The sequence below is a fragment of the Xiphophorus maculatus genome, chromosome 13 (genome assembly GCF_002775205.1).
Source record: "Xiphophorus maculatus strain JP 163 A chromosome 13, X_maculatus-5.0-male, whole genome shotgun sequence".
Classification (NCBI taxonomy): Eukaryota; Metazoa; Chordata; class Actinopteri; order Cyprinodontiformes; family Poeciliidae; genus Xiphophorus; species Xiphophorus maculatus.
Window position 1 is genome coordinate 14143147 of NC_036455.1, and position 23280 is coordinate 14166426.

The following is a 23280-nucleotide window of genomic DNA, read 5'->3' on the forward strand; positions in this document are numbered from 1 at the left end:
AAGAGCAGGAGATTTAAAGAGACAGAGACCCAATTTCAAGGCGTTAAATCAGGAAGTAAGATTTATTTTAAGTCATGTTTAGCATTTTTATAACAACTGAGGTTAACGTAATTACTTGACTGTGCTCTGCAATGACACCATGTCTGGAAAATACATGATACCGCCTCGTTAAAGGACGTAGACGGAGGTACCAACATTTTCAGGAGAATGGTGGGAGCAAGCTGTAGAACATGTGTGTCAAACTCAAGGCCTGGGGGCCAAATCTGGCCCACCATAGCTTTCCAGGTGGCCCTCTGGACTCCAGACAGAAATGTATATCAAACAATCTCTCCAGTTTTTCTGGTGCTAACCCATAATCTTGGGTTTATTGCAAATGAGTTTAACATCCTGGTGATGTGTTGTCTGTATTTTAAACTGCAGAACAGCTGAAGCACCAAGTTCCTGTAAATCAAACCTAAAACCAAACCTGTTCAGTTTAACTGGATTCACATAAAATGTCGTCTGATTTTCAACCTCTTTGTTTTGCTTGTCATATTGTATGAACTCACAAGTAGACATTTTCTGAGAAACATTTTTTACAAACTATATAGTAGCCACTTTAGTCATAAATAATGCATTTCTGCAGCTTCCAGAGTGTTTGTGATGAAGCCCAGCAGGATCTTTTCGTTCCCAGCATCCTTCAGGTAGAAGTGAGAGCCGTCAAACATCCTGACGGTGAAATCTCCAGATGTCACCTTCCTCCAAGCTGCTCAGGACAGACATGGAAACAATCATGTTTCTTTAAGAAAGGGAGGAGTAAGTGTCTCCATCAAGAATATAAATTCAGCTGCATGTTAGCCTGATATAATTGCTCTCAGTGCAAGTTAAAGTAAAGCTGCAGTTTTCTGGCCGATTACCAAACTTTAAAAAGTCTGACCTGCTGATTCCGATTTTAGCTGAGACCAATTTTTTTGTGGGAAATGTTGCTGAGTAGAAACAGTAGAGTGACTATTGCTGACTGAAGACATGCAGACGTGACCCGGTGGGCCGGTCTGTCAGTCAGACCTCCGTCCTCAAGGATTTTTAGACCTTTGCTGAGGTATTTAAGATCAGCTTCACATGCAAGTATCAGCCAATCACTGTTCTCCTAAAATTAAGGAAATCAGTGCCGCCAAATCGATAATTTAAAGTATTTCCAGTAACTATTATTTATCAGGATTTTTTCAAACTTGACTGTTCAAGACCCAAAGAAAAAAATCTGTAAGCATCTTATAGATTATTTTTTATCTCCCTATTAATTTTTTATGTTTTTATGAGTATAAACTCAGACTTTCTTGAAAAGCTTGTAAAATGTATTTGTTCCTTTCATTTCAAAGCAGAATGGGACTAAAAATGACATTTGTTCAGGTGTGAAGGGGTTAGTTTTCATCAGGACCGACCCTGTAAGTCGTGAGGGACGTCCTCCTTTCCGTCGAAACACGTAACGGGACAGGACAGAACCGGACCGTCTGGTTCTGAACACCTAAAGAAAGGGAATTGGTTCAGTGAAACGTGAGTCTGGACTGAACTGGGATCTCTGAACAGACCTGTAGTTCTCCGCAACGCGCAGGTCGGCCTTCAGGGCCGGCAGGAAGAGCCTCACAACGTCGGGGTTCGCCAGCAGCTCCGGCGGCGTTCCCCCGACGGACGCCAGCCACCGGAGGAACTCGCCGTCCGATAACTCGCTTCGTTTTGGAGCCTTAAGGCGAGTTTCAGACTAGAAGAGTAAAACAGCATCGAGTTAATGGAGAGCAGGAAATAACTCAATATTTCGGATACAAGAACCTAACTTGGCAAATGTTTTCAGGGACTTTATGACAAAAACAACATTGGTCACTAAAAACATTCAGGATACCAGTCATTTTCAAGATGGTCATTAAGTAAAATGCATATCTGAACTACATTTTCTAATATTTATCACAGATGGTGTTAAATCATACATAATTAGATCCAAAAAACATTAGATTTACTGACAATCTTTAGATACTTCAAGATGGCTGCTATGGTTGTCACTGAAAATACATTTTTGTACTAAAATTGCCAAATAGGTGAATATTTTTGGTATCAAAACATTGCCAACATATCTCAAATATTTTCTAGATTTTATGTTTCTTTTTCTGGTGGACATTTTTCAAAATGGCCGCCATGGTTGAATATATGTTCGCACTAAAATCAGCAGTAGTTATTGTCTGGTTTTATCAATGTCTTATACATTTCATTCAGTTTTTACTATTATTTTATCTGTGTAACTCATTCATATCTTGAGATAAAGTTTAATTAAAGGATTTATGTTCAATATTCAAACCCCAGTAAATATTTAGAGAACAATGGCAACCAGAACCAGAAGCAACCAAGACCAGAACCTCTCAGGTTCTGGTTCCTGCAGGAACTTTACAAACATGAGAATTACGATGAACTCACATGTGGAGCTGAAGCTCCAGACAGGAACATGTGGACCGGCTCCAAGTTGTGAACTTTCTTCAGATCTTCTGCAACAGCAAAGCTGGTGAGAGCTCCAAAACTGAAAAAATATTTATAAAAAAGTAAAACTGTGGTTTGTTGAGAAAACCGAGAGATATTAGTAGATCATTATGTTGTTTATTTAAACTCCTCCTGGAGAATTTCACTCTGATTCTCCAGACTGAAATCCCCGACTGCTGGATGGAACATACTGACTACTCAGAACTACTCCACATTACCACTTCCACTGGCTGTGAGATGTCCCACCTGTGGCCAAACATAGCAAACGGTTTCTCCTTCAGCAGCGGCAGCAGAGCCGAGATGACTTCATCCACGATCTGCTGCATGTTGTCAAAGAACGGTTCCCTGGCTCGGTTCTCCCGGCCCGGCAGCTTCACCGCAAACACTGGAGCCAGACGGATCAACAGCGCTCCGTTACTCGGTTAGATACGTCACAAAGGAAGCAGACATTTCAAATAAAGCCTCAGAACAGCTAAAAAGCAGTGGTGGGTACACTTCCGCTAATAGCGGAGTTAATGCGACCTTTAGCATTTAGCGTTTTTGCTAACTTTGAAAACATTTAGCACAGTTAGCTTTCCCTAAATTCATTTTCTGTATAAATTTTAAAACGGTAATTTGGTCGGTTGTTTTGTAAACCTTCAATTCAATAAAGAAAGAAATAAACAAATTATTGTCATTTTGGTCAATAATTAACTTAACATGTTGGTTTGTCTGATTGTGTAATTTTAAAATATTAAACAAGTCAAAATTTGATCAGTTACTCACTACTTAAGTTTTACCAAATACTTTTTTACTCTTGAGTAAATTCTTGGACGGTTTCTCTTTACTTTTGCGTGGATAAAAATATGTTGTAGCGGTGAGTACAGGTCATTTTTGGTTACTCTACGCTCCTCTGTAAACATGTTGCTGCTGGCAGGAAACTGTTTCTGTGTCTTTGGTAGATTTATCTTTGAGCAGCAGATTAATTATGTATTTTGATGTATTTTAAATCCACAAACTGGCTTAAGTTAAACCCGCAGCAGCTCTCCGACATGTTGAACGGTGCAAAGTGCAGTGCTGGTCCTGCAGGAAGGAGCTTTACCCTCCACGGAGCTGTTCAGGACGGTCCCCCAGCGGGCGTAGTGGATGGAGCCCCCGCCTGCCCAGGGGAAGCAGATGAGCCTGGTCACAGCTTCCGGTCTCCACCGGAAGCAGCTGATCACCTTCTCCATTCCGGTTCACCAGGATCCAGCCGTTTCTCCGCCAGCCTGTTGCTGCTGCAGCTTTTCCTGCTGTCGTTCTTCTGTGGTTCAGGAACTGAGGGATCCGATGAAACGGTTCGGGAGACATCTACAGGCTGGATCAGGAACTACATCCAGGAACCCGGAAAAAACAGGAAACCAGAGATAATAAATAATAATTATTACAAATAAATTCATCAGAGAGCGACAGGATTCATCAACATGGGAATAAGAAACGAAGAAAAAGAATATTCTACAGTTTATAAAGTGTGTTGATGTTCAGAAACATAAAAAAAATGACTCCAGTAAATGTATTTGTTAGGATTATTATAGAATAGAATAGAGTAGAATAGAATAGAATAGAATAGAAGTACTTTATTCATCCCAGCAGGGAAATTACTTCGCAGCTACAGCATAGAGACAAGACACAATAACAACTACCACTGAGTAGTAGTTGTAGATAAAATAAAAATAAAAATAAAATATAAAATGCTATAAATTGTAAAAATATAAAATGCTGTTATTATTCATTATGATAATAATTATTCTACAATAATAAATGCACGTGTTACTACTACTACTACTAATAGTAATATTGTTATTCTATAATAATATTATATTAATATATAGTACTTAGAAATATGAATAACACCATCATTAATAATAATTTTTATTATTATTATTCAATAATTATATTAACAATAATTATAATTAGTTCAGGGATGAAATATGATGCACAATGTTGGACTTCCTTCTATATCATATCAATAAATTTATGTATCATAAAGAAAGAAATGAAGGAACATAAATTAAAAGCCAATCTAGATAAAATTGTTAGATAAATTGTTATATAGTCTTCTATTTTTGTGGATTTTTATTGTAAAGCTGTGATATACTATTTACTATAGACATCTAATTATTACAAATTATTTAAGTATTCAAAATACTTATGAATACTTAAATAATTAAGTATAATTTAAGAAGTTAAAATATACTTAATTATTATGTATTATTTATTAATAATAATAATACATATTATTATTACTATTATTAATACTACTACTACCAATAATAATAAAAACTTAAGTACTCATTTAAATTACATAGCTTAATTTACGTATTAAATTATTTAATACTTAAATCATTTATTTTATTAATTAATTAGTTTTTGAAGTTCAACAGATTCTTTATTTAAGTTATTCAGTTGAGTAATTATCTCATGTTTTCCAGTCTAACATTGTCACTTGAAGCCTTTTTTTTCCAACAAAAGTTTTCTTAAATGTCAAGCATGACGTCACCCTCTTCAGGAAATGACGTGTTTTTCTACAGTCGGTATTTCCTGACGGGTTTCCCTTAGCAGAGGAGGAGACAGAAACTGTCGCAAACCACAGAAACTTCATGCACAAACACCGGAAATGATGTGTTTTTACCCTTCAACCTAAAACAATCTACTATTGAAAATAAATCAGAAAAAGATATTCTGAATATAATATGTAGCAGACAGATAAGTTTCTTTATTTCTGGTACTGTTTCATATTTTTATGTTTGACTTTAAGAAACCGTTTGCCTTTTCCTTATTAGATGCTCACTCTTAAATGAATCATGTATGTTAATTCTCTTTTATTAGAGAGATTTAGGACATTTTTAATAATTTATCAATAAAAAACACCAAGATTCAAATCAGCAGAATAATAAAATGTATGAATGAAAAGTTTATTTTATTGGTGATTACTGTATGCATTAAACAGATAACGTTCTGTGTGTTTTCAAGGTAAAGGTACAGAATTAGTCTGTTTTCAGGTTTTATGTGTTGGGACATATATTACGAAAATCAACATGATAAAAAAATTATTTTAACTCTTTTTGTCCACATAATAAAAATCCACACAACAAAAATTATTTTAATTTTCTACCTTTATTTTTTTTATTTGCCAAATAAAAGCAAAAAAAAAATAAATGTACTCAAGATGAAAATAAAAGGTTTATATTTTGAAATAACTTACCCATATTTCATTTTTAAGGTAGAAATATTGAAAAGCTTATTCTAGCCGCTAGCCGTGCTTTTATTTTTGAAAGTATTCACGGAAGTGACTCGTATATGTTTACGCCACCTTTCCGCTCGATCTGATTAGACCGGTTTTTACGGAGGAGGACACCGGGTTCCCGAACTCCTACCAGCCGTCTGAAAGAGAGGAACGCCGGCTTGTCAGGTTCACTCAGCGGAACACCGAGTTCATCCTAGAAGAAGGTGAACATTTCTGCCGTTGTTCAGCTGTTAGCTGTCAGTGTTTGAAGCTAAAAACGCTTTTAGCCGACATACGATCCTGAAGTTGGAGTCTGAATGATACCTTCCTGCTAAAGGCTGTGTCACAGTTTTTAAGGAGAGTTTTCTACATTTAATCAGCTGCGGCTAAAAATCTCAGGTATGTAAGAGGATCAGATGGGGGCTGAAATACTTAGCAGCCCTTAAAGGCTTTTTTAAAATTGGATTTTTATTTTTTAAATTTATTTTCCTTTTAATAGAACAAACTGCGACTTTAAGATTTTTTATCAAAATATAGCCCAACTTAGGCTACATTTTTATTTTGTGCAAATTAATATACAACAATTTTGAACAGTTTATTTATTTTATATTTTGTTTTATCCCGATTAAAGGTAGTTTAGATTCTTAAAAAGCGTAATAACCCTTTAATGTCGCGCCGAATAAGAGGCTAACTTCAGGCTGTTCATGTACTTATTTTAGTCCGGGCTAAAGCCGGTCCAAACTGTCTCCAGTCTCCTCCGAGTGGAAATTAAGCAGTTTATTATTCTGTTTCCAGGTGGAGGCGCATTATAGAACCGGGCCAGGACCGTGTAGTACCGCTGGAAGCAGGGGAGGGAGGGGGAGCCAGCCCGGATCCACACCGAGTTACAGCGAGCCGGGTCATCCGGACCGAGACCTCATGAATGGAAATCGGAACAACAGGTGAGCATGCTCTGAATGCCAGATACACCGGGATGTGTTTCAGGTAAACCGGTCTCACGGGTTTCCTCAGCCGGCTGTCAGAGAGAGATCCGGCCAGGTGTGTCTGAACCTGGGAGGCTGCAGGGATCCAGTCAGGTGGTTCTGAGGCTGCAGGGATCCAGTCAGGTGGTTCTGAAGCTGCAGGGATCCAGTCAGGTGGTTCTGAAGCTGCAGGGATCCAGTCAGGTGGTTCTGAGGCTGCAGGGATCCAGTCAGGTGGTTCTGAGGCTGCAGGGATCCAGTCAGGTGGTTCTGAAGCTGCAGGGATCCAGTCAGGTGGTTCTGAGGCTGCAGGGATCCAGTCAGGTGGTTCTGAGGCCGCAGGGATCCAGTCAAGTGGTTCTGGAGGTGGAGACCCAGTCAGGTGGTTCTGGAGGTGGAGATCCAGCCAGGTGGTTCTGGATATTCACTTGAAGCTGCTGAGCTCATGGTGACTCAAGACGGGTCCGTTTGCTCCTGAACCGGGTCGGGTTTTCCTGAAACAGTCAGCGATTTTGCAACCCGCCAACGTTTCAGAACTTTAAATAACTTTTTTATTTCTACTTTCTGGATAAATTGTATATTTAACAATAAAATGTTGGTGGGACTCAGATTTATTCTCTCTGGATTCATAAAACCTTCAGGAAGTGAGCAGAACCAGAGGCAGAACCAGTAAAACTTTCCTCAGATATAAACCAGAATGACTCGCCAAGCCAGACCTGCGTTTTGATGTTTCTGTTTTTATCGTGATTGGTGCCGTTTCCGCCTGAATCCTAGATGTCTGGACCGTCTTCTCCTGATCCGGTTCCTTCCCCGCTCCATTTTATTTATGCAACATGTTAAAGACAATATAAGAAACATTTGTTTTCTGACTGTCTTAGAATTTTATAATAAATTAAATACATTTCCAGTTTGAAGGTTTAATTTTTGGCCAGAGGACAGAAAATGTTAGATGTTGGTAGAAAGCATGTTGGATATTTTTGGATGTTTGATGGGTGTCAGTATTCCCAGTAATCCCAGTATTCCCAGGACGATCAGTCGGGAATGTTTGTGAGGTCCCAGAGGCTCGGCAGCGCCGCCCCTCCGGACCCGGATTAATGACCCGGGTCATTAATCCAACCGTTTGTGTCTCCGGTTTTCCTCCCGGAGCGTCGGAGGCGATCCGTCTTTCCCGTTACTCCTCAGCATTCCCGGTTCCTGATCTAATTTCCGGAGGTGATGATGAGCGACTCGAACGCACCTGTTTACCTCCTCCTGCCTGCCCGCTGTTGCCGTGGTGAAAATGTTGCAACGTCGATGCCGTCACCATGGCGACAGCTCAGCGGGAAGAAGAGCATCTTCATCCTTCCTGACCCTTTCATCAGCTTCTCTGAGTTTGCCTCATGCTGGTGGAAACTGTGATGTCACTCTGGTTTCCAGTTCGCCATGCGGCTCACACACTCACCCTCCTCTGGCCCGGTACGGCCCGGCCCGGCACCCGCTCCGGTTTTTCTCTGCAGCTCCAGAGTTGTGTTTTCCAACACCAGGAAACTTGTAACATCCTGGAGGGTCTTCAGCTCTTTCCTCCTTGTTAACCACTTCCTTCCTGTCGCCTCGCTGCATTAATGCTCACAGCTTGTTTGTACCGACCCGGTTCTGTTCTGGACCGGCTGGTTCTGGATCTCAGGGGGGATTATCATCCTTAGCTACCTGGGAACGGATGGGAAAGAAAACTGAGAATAGAAAAAACAAGTCAGACTTTCTAATCTGATTAATCGTGATTAATTGATTAATTAATCCTAATTTTTAACTGATTAATCGTTAACTGGAGAATTCAGACTCAAAAACAGCCATTTGCTAAAACAACAACAGTCACAACAGAAATTAAGCCAAAACTTCGCAACAAATACAAACATTTTGCTTTTAAGATGAAAAATCTTCGTTTAGTTTCCAGGTTAAAAGTCTGCTAATCAATATCTAACAAGCATCTTTTTCTATCCAGTTATTAATCAATAAATAATCAACAGATAAGCAGAGTTTTTTGCTTGTTGGTACTAGAATGATTTTTTTAGCTGCAGATGATCGGACTAAACGAACGTAATAAAATATTTTCCTATTTAAAAACGAAGTTTAATTATTCATTTGTATTTTTAATGTATAAAATAAGCTCAAGTGGTTTAATGAGAAATCTGCAGATTAAAATGAATATTTTTTATTGATTATTGAAATAATCTTTAGCTTTGGTTTAATTTTTGTTCTGAAGGTGTTTTTGAGCAAATGGCCTTTTTTGAGAGTCTGTATGCTAACAGTTAATTAATTACTAAATTAGTTAATCATTTCAGTAATAAATTAATCTGATTAATTGTTTTGACCCCATCTGAAATATAAACCAAAGAAAAGCCCTGACATTTTTATTTTTCTGTCATTTTGGGAAACAAACTGGGATTTAACTGAATGACATTTAATCCTGGAAAACTACGTTCAGATTTATATTTTCAACAATACAAGTTTATTAAAAAACAGTCAAATATTCCTTTGCCTCACTGACCAATCAGAAGCCAGCGTTCAATCTGAGCTCATCTCAAGTTTATTGGAAAAAATAAAGCCCAACAAGACCACCAGAACATCTGTAGGAACCTGAACGCCACACCACGATGCCTTTCTGGTTTTTGTTAAATTGCTGAAAAAATGCATGTCTCTGGTAAAATATTCCCTGTGAATTTAGTTTTCTTCACATTTTCCCGTCTCTCCTGGTCTTAGGAGCCCACGCCTTGTTTACGTTGCCACGGCGACCCGGATATGGCTCCATTGGAAAGCCCATCAAGCTCCTGGCCAACTGCTTCCAGGTGGAAATCCCTAAGATCGACGTCTACCTGTACGAGGTCGACGTCAAGCCAGAGAAATGCCCCCGGCGGGTCAACAGGTACCGGAAGAGTCTGGCGTGGATCCGTCCAGAACCTGGGCGTCCGTCCAGAACCTGGGCGTCCGTCCTGCCGGGAAGCATCTGAACCGGGGTGTTCTGTGTTGTGTCCAGGGAGGTGGTGGACTCCATGGTGCAGCACTTCAAGGTGACGATCTTCGGCGACCGGCTGCCGGTTTACGATGGGAAGAGGAGTCTCTACACAGCGAGTCCACTTCCTGTCGCCACAAGCGGGGTAAGACTGACGGGAGCAGGCACAGCTCCAGTTACAGCTGGAAACCAGAGATCCAGACCTGGGCGGACTTGGATCTGAACATTCACAGCCACATAGAGACGGTTACAAAGTCGGCCTTCCATCACCAACAGCAAGTGTGCTTTGAAAGTTCATGGAAAGCAGCCATGATGGTCAGGGATCGTCTTGTGATCACTGCTTGTGATCACAAGTGTCTTTGGTGCTGCTCTTGTTTTCACCAACATGCAGGAGGAAAGGCTGTTCTGGTTCCAACCAATAAGGAAGGCTTCAGCACCGGCTGCCATCTTTGACAAAATGCTAAGAAGACGAATAATAAGAAATATTAACTATATATAGCAAACTAAACCAATGAGAAAGTCCTTCTACACAAGAAGTAGGATCATTAGAATAACTACATACCTGCACATACCCGACAACATGGTCCTCAGTTTGACATGAGCCGTTTTGGATTCTTCTTGTGGCCTTTAGACGAAGGAAGAATCACATGAACCGACAGAAGAAGGCCTGTTTTTCCCAGCCTGGGGGAAAAACAGGAAAAATAGCAGAAATATTAGGATAATAAACAAATATTTTAAAGTGTGAGCAAAACTAGCCAGACCCACCAGTGTGTCACCATCATATTCGTTCAAAGTACTGACCACTCGGTTTAGCCTGGAGAGCGTTTTCACCACCTACAAGATAAAGCATGAAAAATTCAGAAATAATTACCATGAACACAACGCAGACATCATCACACAATCATTAGGGATTATAGAAATGAGTCAGCTTACAGAAATACTCTGGACAGCATTAAAAGTTCTTTCTGAACTTTTAACAGGTTTCAGTCACCAACATGATGCAAATAATGTTTACTCAAACGGCCTTCAGATTTTTCTGACATCTCGTGCTGCACCTGCTTGGCTGCTAACAAAAATCCTAAACCAGGGGAGCTCCAGTCCTCGAGAGCTACCGCCCTGCAGCTTAGCTGCATCTTTACTCCAACAGACCTGGATCAGCTCTGAACAGACCTGCTAACGAGCCAATCATTTGATTCAGGTGTGTTGGAGCAGGGAAGCACCTGAAAGTTGCAGGATGGTAGGAGGACTGGACTGGACTAAACATTCACATATACAGTGATATCCAAACAAATAAACTTACGTTAAGCGACCCATGTATATGACTCGAAAATTAATGCATCCATAAAAAATAATCAAACATATTATAATCTTAAAATGGAACCTACCTTGTTACGATAATCCAGACATGCTGCTGTTCCTGCTCTTTGGGCAAACATGTGACGTCACAGATACGTTGGATCTGCAGGAGCTGCTTAAATTTAACTCTGGAATAACCAACTCTGAAGGGAAACTAACACTCATGTTGTTGAATTAGACTAAAAAATGTTGAATTAACACACTTGTTATTTTTAACATACAACACCAAGACTGGAATCTAACACTTTTGAATTTGCTGTGTAGAGGGTTTCCTGGGTTTCGTCGCTTCGGGTCGTAAACCATTCACACAGAAGTCTTATTGTGGTCACTTTGAGTTAGCAGTAAGAACAAACACGCAAAAAATGATTTGAGCAAAATCATAACTGAGTATGTTTGAGCCTCCTAGATAAGAAGCGTAAAAAGTTTCCTTTACTGATGCTGAAAAACGTTTGCACCATCCCATTCCCTCTCAGAATGGGGAAGGTTTTCCAGGCAAGAGGGAAAAGCACATCACCTTGTGAGGTAAACTCACCTCTGAAGGTCGTCATGTAACTGTTGGTATTGGGTCGTAACAGGAGGTACTAACCCTTCCAGAAGCCCATGATGACGGTCATCTTCCTGACTCTTAGATCCATAAATAGATCATAAGTTAAAATCGGTTCTGACAATATTTCCAGCATTAAACAACAAATGTCTCAGAAATATCTAGAGAAACTCATCCAAGCTTTTATCTTTAATCTCATTGATTACCACCTAAAAAAATCAACCTGACATCTGCTGCTTATCCAAACTTCCAGAAAACTGCGAAACATCCGAAACGCAGAGCTTCTTCAAATCAAGGATAAAAACCGACAAGTTTAAAGTTCCTTTTGATTCGTAGTAAATGAAATAAAGGCTGGACGATACGGCTGAACAACGTATCTACAATATAAGCGTTTCATATCAGTCTATTGATAATTATTGATTTTGTATTATCTGAAATATTGGCAGTCTGTTGGTGTGACCTGTCCTGTTTAATCCAGTTTTTATTTTTTAGCAGTTATAAGGCGCGATGGGAAAACCTTAAAGCGCTGCTGCCACGCTACTTAGCAGGTTGTTGCTAGGCAACCAAAGTTAGGGGGAGCTTGAAATTGCTTATCACTCAGCAGGTTGTTGCTAGGCAACCGCAAAGTGACAGAGTTGTTGATTAGCTTATCTAGCTTAGGTGGCTGTGAGAGGCTGAGCGGCTAAAGCTTTTCCTCTGCCTACATCTCCCAGAGTGCAGTGCAGTTCAGTGAATATTCTGAATATTGACTATTCTATCAGATATATTATCTACTGATATTGATCTGGTGTACAGCCCTAACTGATCAACGTATTTGAAGTGTGTTTCCTCGATGGTTTTGGTCATTCTCTGCAAAAACAGAAAATCTTAGCAGGTCAGTTTGGTTTAGATTTGAGGACGAATATCTTAGTTCAGTTGAAATGAGATGAAACTTCCTGTAACTTTTCAGCAACATATAGCAGCTGGTTTTAAATAAATTATTCATTAATATTCATTAAAATGGCAGGTTATTTCAGTTGTAACAAAACATTTTCTCATATTATAAGAGAAATAATCTGCCAACTAGTACTTTTTCATCAATATTAAGGAATTATTGACTGTAAATTAAATCTTATATCTTGCTGAAAAGTCACTCATGAGTCAGTTTTGTCTTATTTTAACTGTACTAAAATATTTCCACAGGAAACCAGGCTTAGAAAACTTTGGTTAGTAGATTAATGGATTTTGTTTTTGCTGTGTGGCTTTTGACAAAATGTAAAGTTTACTGCTTGTTAAACAAAGTTGACTCCATGATGTTTGAACTGCCTTGTTGCTTAAACGCTTTGGACTGATGAAGCTGACGTGAAGACTCCGGTCGGTCCGGTTCGGTTCCTCAGTGGTCTCCTCTGGTCCGGTGCAGGTGGACCTGGACGTCACGCTGCCGGGCGAAGGCGGGAAGGATCGCCCGTTTAAGGTCGGCATCCGGTTCGTGTCGCTGGTCAGCTGGCACCTGCTGCACGAAGTCCTGACCGGACGCAGCGTCCCTGAGCCGCTGGACCTGGACAAGCCGCTCAGCACCAACCCGGTTCACGCCGTGGACGTCGTCCTGCGACACCTGCCCTCCATGAAGTCAGTGCCGCCGCCGCGTTGGAACGACTTGGCAGCATCGTCAGGAGCTGAGATGATAGTGTGGTGTCTGTCCCCCACCAGGTACACCCCGGTGGGTCGGTCCTTCTTCTCCTCCCCTGAGGGCTACGACCACCCGCTGGGCGGAGGCCGGGAGGTTTGGTTCGGCTTCCACCAGTCGGTGCGGCCCGCCATGTGGAAGATGATGCTGAACATCGATGGTGAGTGTCGGGGAGAATCTGAGTGGAACAGGAAGCTCTGTTGTGCCGTGAAGGGAAGGAAAGCAGGACGAGTCCAGTGCAAATCTTCTGGGATGATTGATTGGCAATCAATCTCACAGCTATTCTTACAGTCTAATTAACTCATTACTTAATTTTTTTAACATGGTAAACTGTCTATTCCTCAACAGTAAATAAATAAACAATCTGATTAAAGGTTCCAGTCCAGGTTAACTGCAGGGTCTGTAATTAAATAATATGTGTGACGTGTCTTAACCAGATGAACTTAAGAAGCTCAGGCTGTCGTTTCCTCCTCCAGTTTCAGCCACGGCCTTCTACAAAGCGCAGCCGGTCATCCAGTTCATGTGTGAGGTGCTGGACATCCACAACATGGACGAGCAGCCGCGCTCGCTCCCGGATTCACATCGAGTCAAATTCACCAAAGAGATCAAAGGTGGGAAAACGTGTCCAGGCTTTCTGAAGGCGCTCGCACTTTTTATTCACATTTCAGCTTCACTGAAGCAGATTTTAGAGAAATGTCTGGTTGCTTCCTCACAATAAAGAAGTAAAAATCTGTCTGATGCTCGTTCAGGTCTTAAAGTGGAAGTAACCCACTGTGGAAGCATGCGGAGGAAGTACAGGGTGTGCAACGTGACGCGGCGGCCTGCCAGCCTGCAGACGTACGTCTCTCACCGTGTTTCCTCGCAGCTGCGGGCGCTGCAGGTCCCACATTGACCGGATCGCTGTTCTGAATCTTCAGGTTCCCTCTGCAGCTGGAGAACGGCCAGACGGTGGAGCGCACCGTGGCGCAGTACTTCAGGGAGAAGTACAGCCTGCAGCTGAAGTACCCACACCTGCCCTGCCTGCAGGTGGGCCAGGAGCAGAAACACACCTACCTGCCGCTGGAGGTGAGAAGACCACCAACTAGTTCACTGAACTGAATCCATTCATGTTCATAGTTCTATGTCATCCCTACATTCGGTGCTTCAAGCACTGTATGGTCATTCTTGCACATGCGCAGGTTGAGTACTAATGACAACCAAGTTACCTGTGACCTGCTGGGGACCCCCGTGACTCTATATAGTCACATGACACCCGGCGTTCAATCCCTTTTGTTCTTCTGGCGCAGGTGTGTTGACTACAGGTGTGTGGTCGTGTGAAGCTGGTTGCTTCTGTGTGTACCACTGTTATCTTAGCTGCTTGCTGCTAGTAGGACAACAAGCAGCTAGGACAACAGTTTGGTCGGAGTCTCGCCCTCCAGGGGCTGCACAAGTAGATCAGACACTGCCTTTGTGGTTCCTCCCTCAGAGGAGTATATACGGGAACTACATGCTTGCCGGTCAGACATCAAGGTTTTCACGTCTGACAACGGATGGCAGGGCCCTGGCGGCCAAGCAGGAGGCACCCAGGGTTGGCTTGGTGGCGGGCAAGCAGTCATTGAGATGGAATTCATGGCAATGCCCAGGAAGATATTCTCCTGTGAGGGAGTCAGACTGCTTTTCTCCCTGTTCACCTGCAAGCCCAAGCGTCCCACATGATGGAGCACTTACCGAGTGTCTCCAACCGCCTGGTCCCATGTTGCAGCACAAATGAGCCAGTCGTCCAGATACAGGAGGATCCTTAATCCTTGTGCCTGCAGAGGAGAGAGGGCTGCTGTGACACATCAGGTGGACATCCTGGGACAGTGAAAGTCCGAACCGGAGGACCCTGAACTGGAAGTGCCTCCCCTGAAAAGCAAAACAAAGAAACCGCCAATGGGGCGGAGCAATTGGAACATGAAAATAAGCATCCCTGAGATCTATGGAAGTGAAAAAATCACCCGGAGAAATCGCCTGCAACACTTCCTTGGTGGTCAGCATACAAAAAGGCATGACCTTCAAGTACACATTCAGGCCCCTGAGGTCCAAGACTGGACCTAGCTAATTAGCTCTACATCCTTAAGAAAATGAAAAAATATGGTGTTTTATAAGATCATTTATCTTTTACTGTTCCAGTAATGCCGAAATTAATAGTAAATAATAAAAACATTGTGGTCTCTGATTTAGTAATGTAATTATATTAGTTGTTTTACCACCCCCACGCCACTAGAGGCAGTAGCAGGCCCGAAAAGATGCGACTAAGGAGCAGATTTAGAAGTACACAGAAAGTTACGGAATTAGTTAAAAACTGTGAGCTGCGCGTAAGTAAATAAAAGAGAGAAGTTTAAATACATGCTTAGAGTGAAAATCCTTCCTAAAGATGAAGATATATCACAGATTTAAAAATAAAAATAAAAACGGGAGGCCGTGGATAATATACCAAATAGCGCCCCCTTCATTTCCGGAGTGCAATGGTCCCATTTCCAAATAAGGTATGAGACTGACAGTCCCGCCCCTTCCTGTTTGCTGCAGCGAGGTCCTTCTCCAGCCGCTCACCTGTATAAATACCTGTAGCTCTTCCCGCCGTTCGCTTTCAACCAGCAGCTCCTGGAGGAGAAAGGCTCCGTTCTCCAGGTATGTGCCAGTCATTTTAAGGATACCTGCTAGTTTCCCAAAAACAATGAAAAGCCGGGCATTATGATCAATGAATAAAATCCCCACGGGCCGAACTTGAAGATTGGTCTTTATGCTGCTAACACTTAGCTTTGGGCAACAACTCGGAGGCGGAAGTCAGAGCTCCGCCCAACGCAGGTAATGTCCCGGGCGGAACATAAATAGATAATAATAAAACCTAAATTAACGACGCTTCGAGGCAGGTACATTTTCGTCGAGGAATTTTAATAATCGAGGAATCGTTTCAGCCCTAAACTCAGCTGCTGTGTGTGTGTGTGTGTGTGTGTGTGTGTGTGTGTGTGTGTGTGTGTGTGTGTGTGCGTGTGCAGGTGTGTAACATCGTTCCCGGCCAGCGCTGCATTAAGAAGCTGACTGACAACCAGACGTCCACCATGATCAAAGCCACGGCCCGCTCGGCTCCGGACAGGCAGGAGGAGATCAGCCGTCTGGTGAGAGCAGAACCCCCAGCAGAACCCAGCGGAACCCGGTTCAGGCTCACCAGAAACTGCTCTGCCCCCTGCAGGTCAGGAGCGCCAACTACGAGTCCGACCCGTTCGTCCAGGAGTTCCAGTTCCGGGTGCGCGATGAGATGGCTCAGGTGACGGGGCGCGTCCTGCCGGCCCCCATGCTGCAGTATGGCGGCAGGGTGAGCTCTGAACCCCTTATGGTACCTTCCCTTTTCAATCTCCGTCTTAGGCTCAGAAGTTAACCCAGATTTCTCCACAGATGCTACATAAGAACAACTCAAAGTGTCGGAAAAGAAACTTTAACTAAATCCAGTCTGTAGTTTGAATAACCTGCAGTCAAAACAGGCAAATTCAGTTCAATTCAAACAAACTTCATGGGTCCTAAAGGGGAATTAAAGGCCACAGCATCACATTTATGTTTAGTGTTGCTTCTGCTCATGTTTTCATGTGTTCAGTTTCAGCAAAGTTAAGATTGTTTTGTGAATCAGCGGTTAGTGAACCCAAACCTTTTTTGGTAAGCTTTTGTTAATAGCTACTGCTGATTTTAATGTAATCATATATTCTGATAACGATCATGGTGGCCATTTTGAAAAATGTCCATCAGAAAAAGAAAACACAAGATCAAGAAAATCTTTATATTTTTCGTGTTTATATTTTTTTCATAGCTAGAATAAGATTTGACACCAAACACATTTATCTAATTCGTGATTTTAGAGGAAAATTAAATTTTCTGTGACAACCATGATGGCCATCTTAATAAATCAAAGAAATGATGAATAAATCAGATTTTTATGGATCCGATTATGTGTTTCTTGACAACCATCTTGAAAATTTTTTGCCGTTTGAAGTTTCTGGGATCGTCTGGCCAGTTAGGTTCTTGTACCCTGATGTGAACGAAGTATCTAATAATCTTTGTCTTCTGCGTGTTATCATTTATAATTCTCTACATTTTGAGTCTTAAAATGAGTTTAAAACCATAAAAAAATTAAAAACGTATTTTCTGTGGAGAAATCCTGTTTGTCTGCAGCTCCTCTTTTCATCTGTCAGCTTTGCTTTTATGCTGCATTTCTGTTTGCTGTGCATCGTCTCTGTGTGAATAGCAGCTTGATTTATACATTTATATCCAGTCATCCAGTCACTGCTGATAACAAGCCTCCGTTAGCTCACAGCGCAGCCGCCTGCGTGTGAACGGCTGTCGGCACCAACGCATGCTGTCTCTGCAGAACCGCACGGTGGCCACGCCCAGCCACGGCGTGTGGGACATGAGGGGGAAGCAGTTCCACACCGGAGTGGAGATCAAGATGTGGGCCATCGCCTGCTTCGCCACCCAGCGGCAGTGCAGAGAGGAAATCCTCAAGTGAGATCAGAACGGCGTCCATAAAAACACTCAGAAATATTCAGACGCTAAGCTTTGCACCATCCAGGCAGAACCTGTTACCAGGTGTAAACAATATTCTAACATCAAGAGGAAACTCTTAGAAAATGTTTTGTAAAATTTTAATAAATTAATTTCTCTTATTTATATTAATTTTTATTAGAATTGTTTTTGTTGTTAACCCAAAGTACATTTTTATAAATATTTATTGTTTACTATAAACAGATACATTTATTTAAATTCAGACACAATTAACAATTAGTAAAATCCTTAAAAATAAATACAAAATTTTTGTGTAAATAATTTTTTTTACATGCATAAAATATTAATACCATATTAATAAATTATTTAACATTTTTCTATTTAATTTGTATTATCATCATCATCGGTATTGTTTTTTCTCTTATTTTTAACCCTACATAAATTGTTAATATAAGTCAATATTTGTTTTACATAATTTATACAGAAAATGCATTTTATAAAGATGACTGTTTTATGCATAAGTTATTTATATAAAAATAAATACAGATAATAAAATAACATTCAGAAAAATATTTTAAAATTAATAGTAAATTATTTTGTAAATTGAAACATTCTAGTTTTTAAAAATTAAATATTACTGTTAATAAAATACTAATAAAACTATTTATTTCTATTTTTTCTAATTCATTTCTGTTATGAATTTAATTATTTTAACTCTTAATAAATTTTTAATGAATAAATATTCGTATTATATTAATTATTTTAAAAACGAAGACAACTACTATTGTCTTCATATAGTAGACAATACTAATTATTGTCTCTAATAAATTTTAAGCAAATTTATTACCATAAAAATGTTTTCAGACAAAATTAACCAGAGTAAAAAATGAAGGTATTTAGATGAGTTGGGTTTGTTGAAGCCCGTCTGGATGAGCTGCTCCCAGCGGTTCCTGTTTCCCCAGGAGCTTCACGGAGCAGCTGAGGAAGATCTCTAAGGACGCCGGGATGCCGATCCAGGGCCAGCCGTGTTTCTGTAAATACGCCCAGGGCGCCGACAGCGTGGAGCCCATGTTCAGGCACCTGAAGAACACCTACGCCGGCCTGCAGCTCATCATCGTCATCCTGCCCGGGAAAACGCCCGTCTACGGTAAGAAGCTGACCACTTGTAGCAGCTCTGCCCCACGGCAGGAAGTGATGCGGTGACTGACTGGCTCCGCCCCACAGCGGAGGTGAAGCGGGTGGGCGACACGCTGCTGGGCATGGCCACGCAGTGCGTCCAGGTGAAGAACGTGGTGAAGACGTCGCCCCAGACGCTCTCCAACCTCTGCCTGAAGATCAACGTCAAGCTGGGAGGCATCAACAACATCCTGCTTCCAAACCAGCGGTACGACCCCCACGCGTTGCTGATTCCTCTCACAGGCCTCTGATGGACGGTAAACTTTGACCTTTACCACTCTAGGCCGTCGGTGTTCCAGCAGCCAATCATCTTCCTGGGAGCGGACGTCACTCATCCTCCAGCCGGCGATGGGAAGAAGCCGTCGATCGCTGCGGTGAGAACGTCCGACCGGAGCTAGGTTCTGGTTCCTCTGACGTTCCGAGCATCAACATCTGATCAAATCTTTGCTGTCCTGGTTGATTCAGACCAGCAGATTTTCTTTTGGTTTTTTTGCGACTTTTTAAAAGCTCGCTGAGTTGGAGCCGATCTCCCCCTGCAGGTGGTCGGCAGCATGGACGCCCACCCCAGCCGGTACTGCGCCACGGTCCGGGTCCAGAGGCCCAGGCAGGAAGTGATCCAGGACCTGGCCTCCATGGTGCGGGAGCTGCTGATCCAGTTCTACAAGTCGACCCGCTACAAGCCGACCCGGATCATCTTCTACAGAGACGGCGTGTCGGAGGGCCAGTTCAGACAGGTGACGCCTCACTTCCTGTTTCATCACACTGTAAACCGCAGACAGTTCAAATGCTGAGTTGTTACTTTATATATTCATCTGTAGTTCAAACCAGACCAGTCGCTATAAATCATTATCATACAGGGACTTCATATGTCTGTTGTTTTATTTATTTTGAATATTTAAAATATCTTCCAGCTCCAGTTCATTGAGCGCTGAGAATGTGTTCTTGCATTATTGCTTTTTGCTTCCTGTCCTTATCTGTCTCTTCCTGTCTCACCTGTCCAGGTGTTGCACTACGAGCTGCTGGCCATCAGGGAGGCGTGCATCAGCCTGGAGAAGGAGTACCAGCCAGGAATCACCTTCATCGTGGTTCAGAAGCGTCATCACACGCGGCTCTTCTGCGCAGATCGCAACGAGCGAGTGAGAGATGCAGCCGATACTTTAACTGATCAAACTTTATTGATTAATCCAAATTCTGGGAAATCTGGAGGGAGAACCTCAGTGGATTATTTGGTCGCCAATGTTTTCATAATGCAGAATGGCGTCACGGCACTCAGGGCGGCCACCTTGTTTGACAGCTTCTGTTTATTTAGACGCTGAATTCATGTCAACTCTACGAAAGAATATTAGGACCAGGCTGCGAATTTTTCAATTTAATTACAAGAATAAAGTCATAAAATGACCAGAAACAAATTGTACCATTAGTGCAGAACGTACAGAACCAACAATAAAACATTCAGAACCAACTAATTTAACAAATGTGTTAAATTTAGATGCGACAAAAGCAGATTTTAGCAGGTTTATACTTTTTTTTTCTGTTTTAAGAATAATTTGTGAATTTTCAAACAGAATGACAAAAAGTATTAGTAAAAGTATTTTTTTTTTCTTGTAGTAATATTTGAAAATATTTTTTTTGTTTACATCCATTTCCACAAACATCAACATCCCAGAGTGTATCCGTCCTGTTTTTGCAAAAGTTTTAAACCTAAACCAGAAATAAAATCCTGTTTCTTTGAAATGATCACAAATGTTTGATGGTCGATATTCATTTGATGGATGTTCTGACCGGTTCAGGTGGGCCGAAGCGGGAACATCCCAGCCGGAACCACCGTGGACACGGACATCACTCACCCCTACGAGTTTGACTTCTACCTGTGCAGCCACGCCGGCATCCAGGTGAACTTTGACCTCTAGACCTCAGAGCGTGTCTGCGAGTCGCTCTGAGTCTCCGTCAGCTCAGCGTCTCTCTGTCGCCCCCTGCAGGGAACCAGCCGCCCGTCCCACTACCACATCCTGTGGGACGACAACTGCTTCACGGCGGATGAGTTCCAGCTGCTCACCTACCAGCTGTGCCACACCTACGTCCGCTGCACGCGCTCCGTCTCCATCCCCGCGCCCGCCTACTACGCCCACCTGGTGGCGTTCCGCGCTCGCTACCACCTGGTGGACAAAGAGCACGACAGGTGGGTCCGGCCAACCTCACATTGGGTCGATTTAATGAACTAAATGGCTCGCTTTAGGAGAAATGTTTGGCTTGGAGACCTAACCACTGGGCACCCTGAACTGGGATTTAAGAGTACTCTGTCCAGCTGTAACCAGTGATAATCCAGATAAATGTGTGTGAGCTGGTAACTTTATATCAGCCAGTAATGCTGCAGCTCTGTGAAAAAGTAGTAGCAGTGAACAGAAGCAGCTAAAAGTCACATGCTAATTCTAGGAAGCTAAAATCCTGTCGTTAATTTGGATCAGAGGAGCAATTATACTTCCTGTTGTTCTAGCGAAGGTTTAAAAAGAATTTTGCCTCCAATTTTATTAAGGAAATTATTTTTTTCTTTTTTTTGAAGAATCTTTAGTTTTAGAGAAAAAAAATCAAGTCATTATGGAGGACAAATGCTGACAGAATTTTTCAATAAATATAGAAATAAATGATCAGCTTGATAAACTTCTTAGTGTGACAAATATTTAATCCAAAAAACAAGTTTCCCAACTTATTTGATTACATATTGTAATATAAATTATTTATCATTTTCAACAGCATTAATATTTAATTTTCCATTTTATTTACAATTGCTAGTTTATTTTTTTATTTTTCTTTTTTTATTGTCATCTCATATATTTAATTTACTCATTTTTTCTTTTTTTTTAATATTGATCTTTTTTAAGCAGAAAAAAAATCATTTTATTTTCAGTCCAATTGTTTCGTTAGTCTCTCTTTTTTAATTATTTTCTATCTTTCTTTTTTCTCATATTGTCATTTCATATTTAATTTAGTCATGTTTGTTTCTGTTTCTCCCATATTCAGAATGTATGTAATATTTATTCAATTATGTTTAATCTATTTAATAGCAGAGCTCTAGATGTTGACCAATAAGAGGGGAGAAAATGCAACAAAAAAATCATTAAATACACAATATGATCAAATAAGTAAACTGAGAAAACAATAAGATTGGAAATAAAATGGAAAATGAAATAATAGTAATAAGGTTAAATTAATACTTTTAAAAATTATCAATTTTTATCATCATCATATATAAAAAATAATTAACATAATGGGTTCTTAGAAAATCATAAAAAATAATAAAATAAAAAAATATTACACTAGATAATCAAATAAGTCGGGAAAGTTCTTTTTCATTTTTAGATGTAATATTTGGCACATTTGTGACTTTATCAAGCCTTTATTCATTTCTATGTTTATTTCCAGTTATGTCAGGATTTTTCCTCCATATTGAAAGTTTTAAACTGGGAGAATCCGGTTTCCCCGGCAGCTTCCCGGTCGGTGGCGACGCGTTTGGTGTCTCACGGTGTTTTCTGTTTGCTGCCTCAGCGCCGAGGGAAGCCACATCTCAGGGCAGAGCAACGGCAGAGACCCGCAGGCGCTGGCCAAGGCCGTGCAGATCCACCACGACACCCTGAGGACCATGTACTTCGCCTGAGGGGGCGGTTCTGATCCGACCGCTGAGCTGCTGAAACCTGATCAGAACCGGATGCCGTCGCCTCACTGTGAGCGACCGCTAGATCTAGCGTTTCAGAGGTTTTGTGTTTTTCTGCGACAGAATATTACGGCCATTTTAGAGAGAGAAAAGAAGAGTAAATATCCGCCATAAAACTCTGAAATTTTGAGGATTTTGGAAGAAACATGAAAGAAAAAATTTCTATGTTGTTTCCAAGAAAAAAAACCTGGAAATTTCTGAGTTAGAAAAGTCAAAAATTTGCTATAGAAGGCTCAAAGATTTTGAGCTTAATCTAAAAAAAAAAAATCTAGAAAAAAGTCAAGTCAGTTTTTTTGACACAAATTTTCTGAGTTTCAAAAGTTTCTTATATTTAACGTTTTGAAATTTTGAGTTTCCAAAGTCAAAAATTTTCTACTTTTTATACATTTTCTCTGATTCAAACATTGAAATTTTTTAAGTTTTTAAAATTAAAAACTCAGAAACTTTCATGTTTTTTCTGGAAAATTTCAAAAGTGGAAAATATTTGATGTTTGGAAACTCCCTCTTTCGAAATGTCTTTTTTTATTAAGAAAATTTCTCAAAATTTTTCTAGTAAATTGACATTTTTAAATTTACTAATTTAAATGTACTTTTGAGCTCAACAATTTTCTTGTTTTTCCTGGAAA

The 23280-nt window shown here is 41.0% G+C and overlaps 2 protein-coding genes across 4 annotated transcripts; one reads left to right on the forward strand and one right to left on the reverse strand.

Moving 5' to 3' along the window:
• Positions 1-34: 34 nt before the first annotated feature.
• Positions 35-3784, reverse strand: olah (oleoyl-ACP hydrolase). The gene is made up of 6 exons (XM_005811787.2): positions 3581-3784; positions 2746-2884; positions 2440-2539; positions 1566-1735; positions 1419-1501; positions 35-745 (listed from the first exon to the last, which is right to left on the reverse strand). The coding sequence occupies exons 1-6, from the start codon at positions 3708-3710 to the stop codon at positions 603-605; spliced, it is 765 nt and encodes a 254-aa protein (XP_005811844.1). The 5' UTR covers positions 3711-3784; the 3' UTR covers positions 35-602.
• Positions 3785-5858: 2074 nt separating this feature from the next.
• On the forward strand, positions 5859-22920 carry LOC102221349 (protein argonaute-3-like). Of its 3 annotated transcripts, none has more exons than XM_014473610.2 (20): positions 5859-6142; positions 6539-6684; positions 9442-9604; positions 9716-9836; positions 12991-13199; positions 13281-13417; positions 13734-13868; positions 14007-14094; positions 14175-14322; positions 16275-16394; positions 16469-16612; positions 17636-17769; positions 18732-18916; positions 18994-19153; positions 19229-19319; positions 19485-19679; positions 19947-20081; positions 20736-20837; positions 20925-21124; positions 22489-22920. In XM_014473610.2, exons 2-20 carry the CDS (start codon positions 6666-6668, stop codon positions 22595-22597), a joined length of 2595 nt encoding a protein of 864 aa, XP_014329096.2. In that variant the 5' UTR covers positions 5859-6142; positions 6539-6665; the 3' UTR covers positions 22598-22920. The 3 variants fall into 3 exon arrangements, with proteins under 3 accessions (XP_014329096.2, XP_023200714.1, XP_023200713.1); XM_023344946.1 differs by having other exon boundaries at positions 16469-16591; XM_023344945.1 differs by having other exon boundaries at positions 5859-5967.
• Positions 22921-23280: the final 360 nt, after the last annotated feature.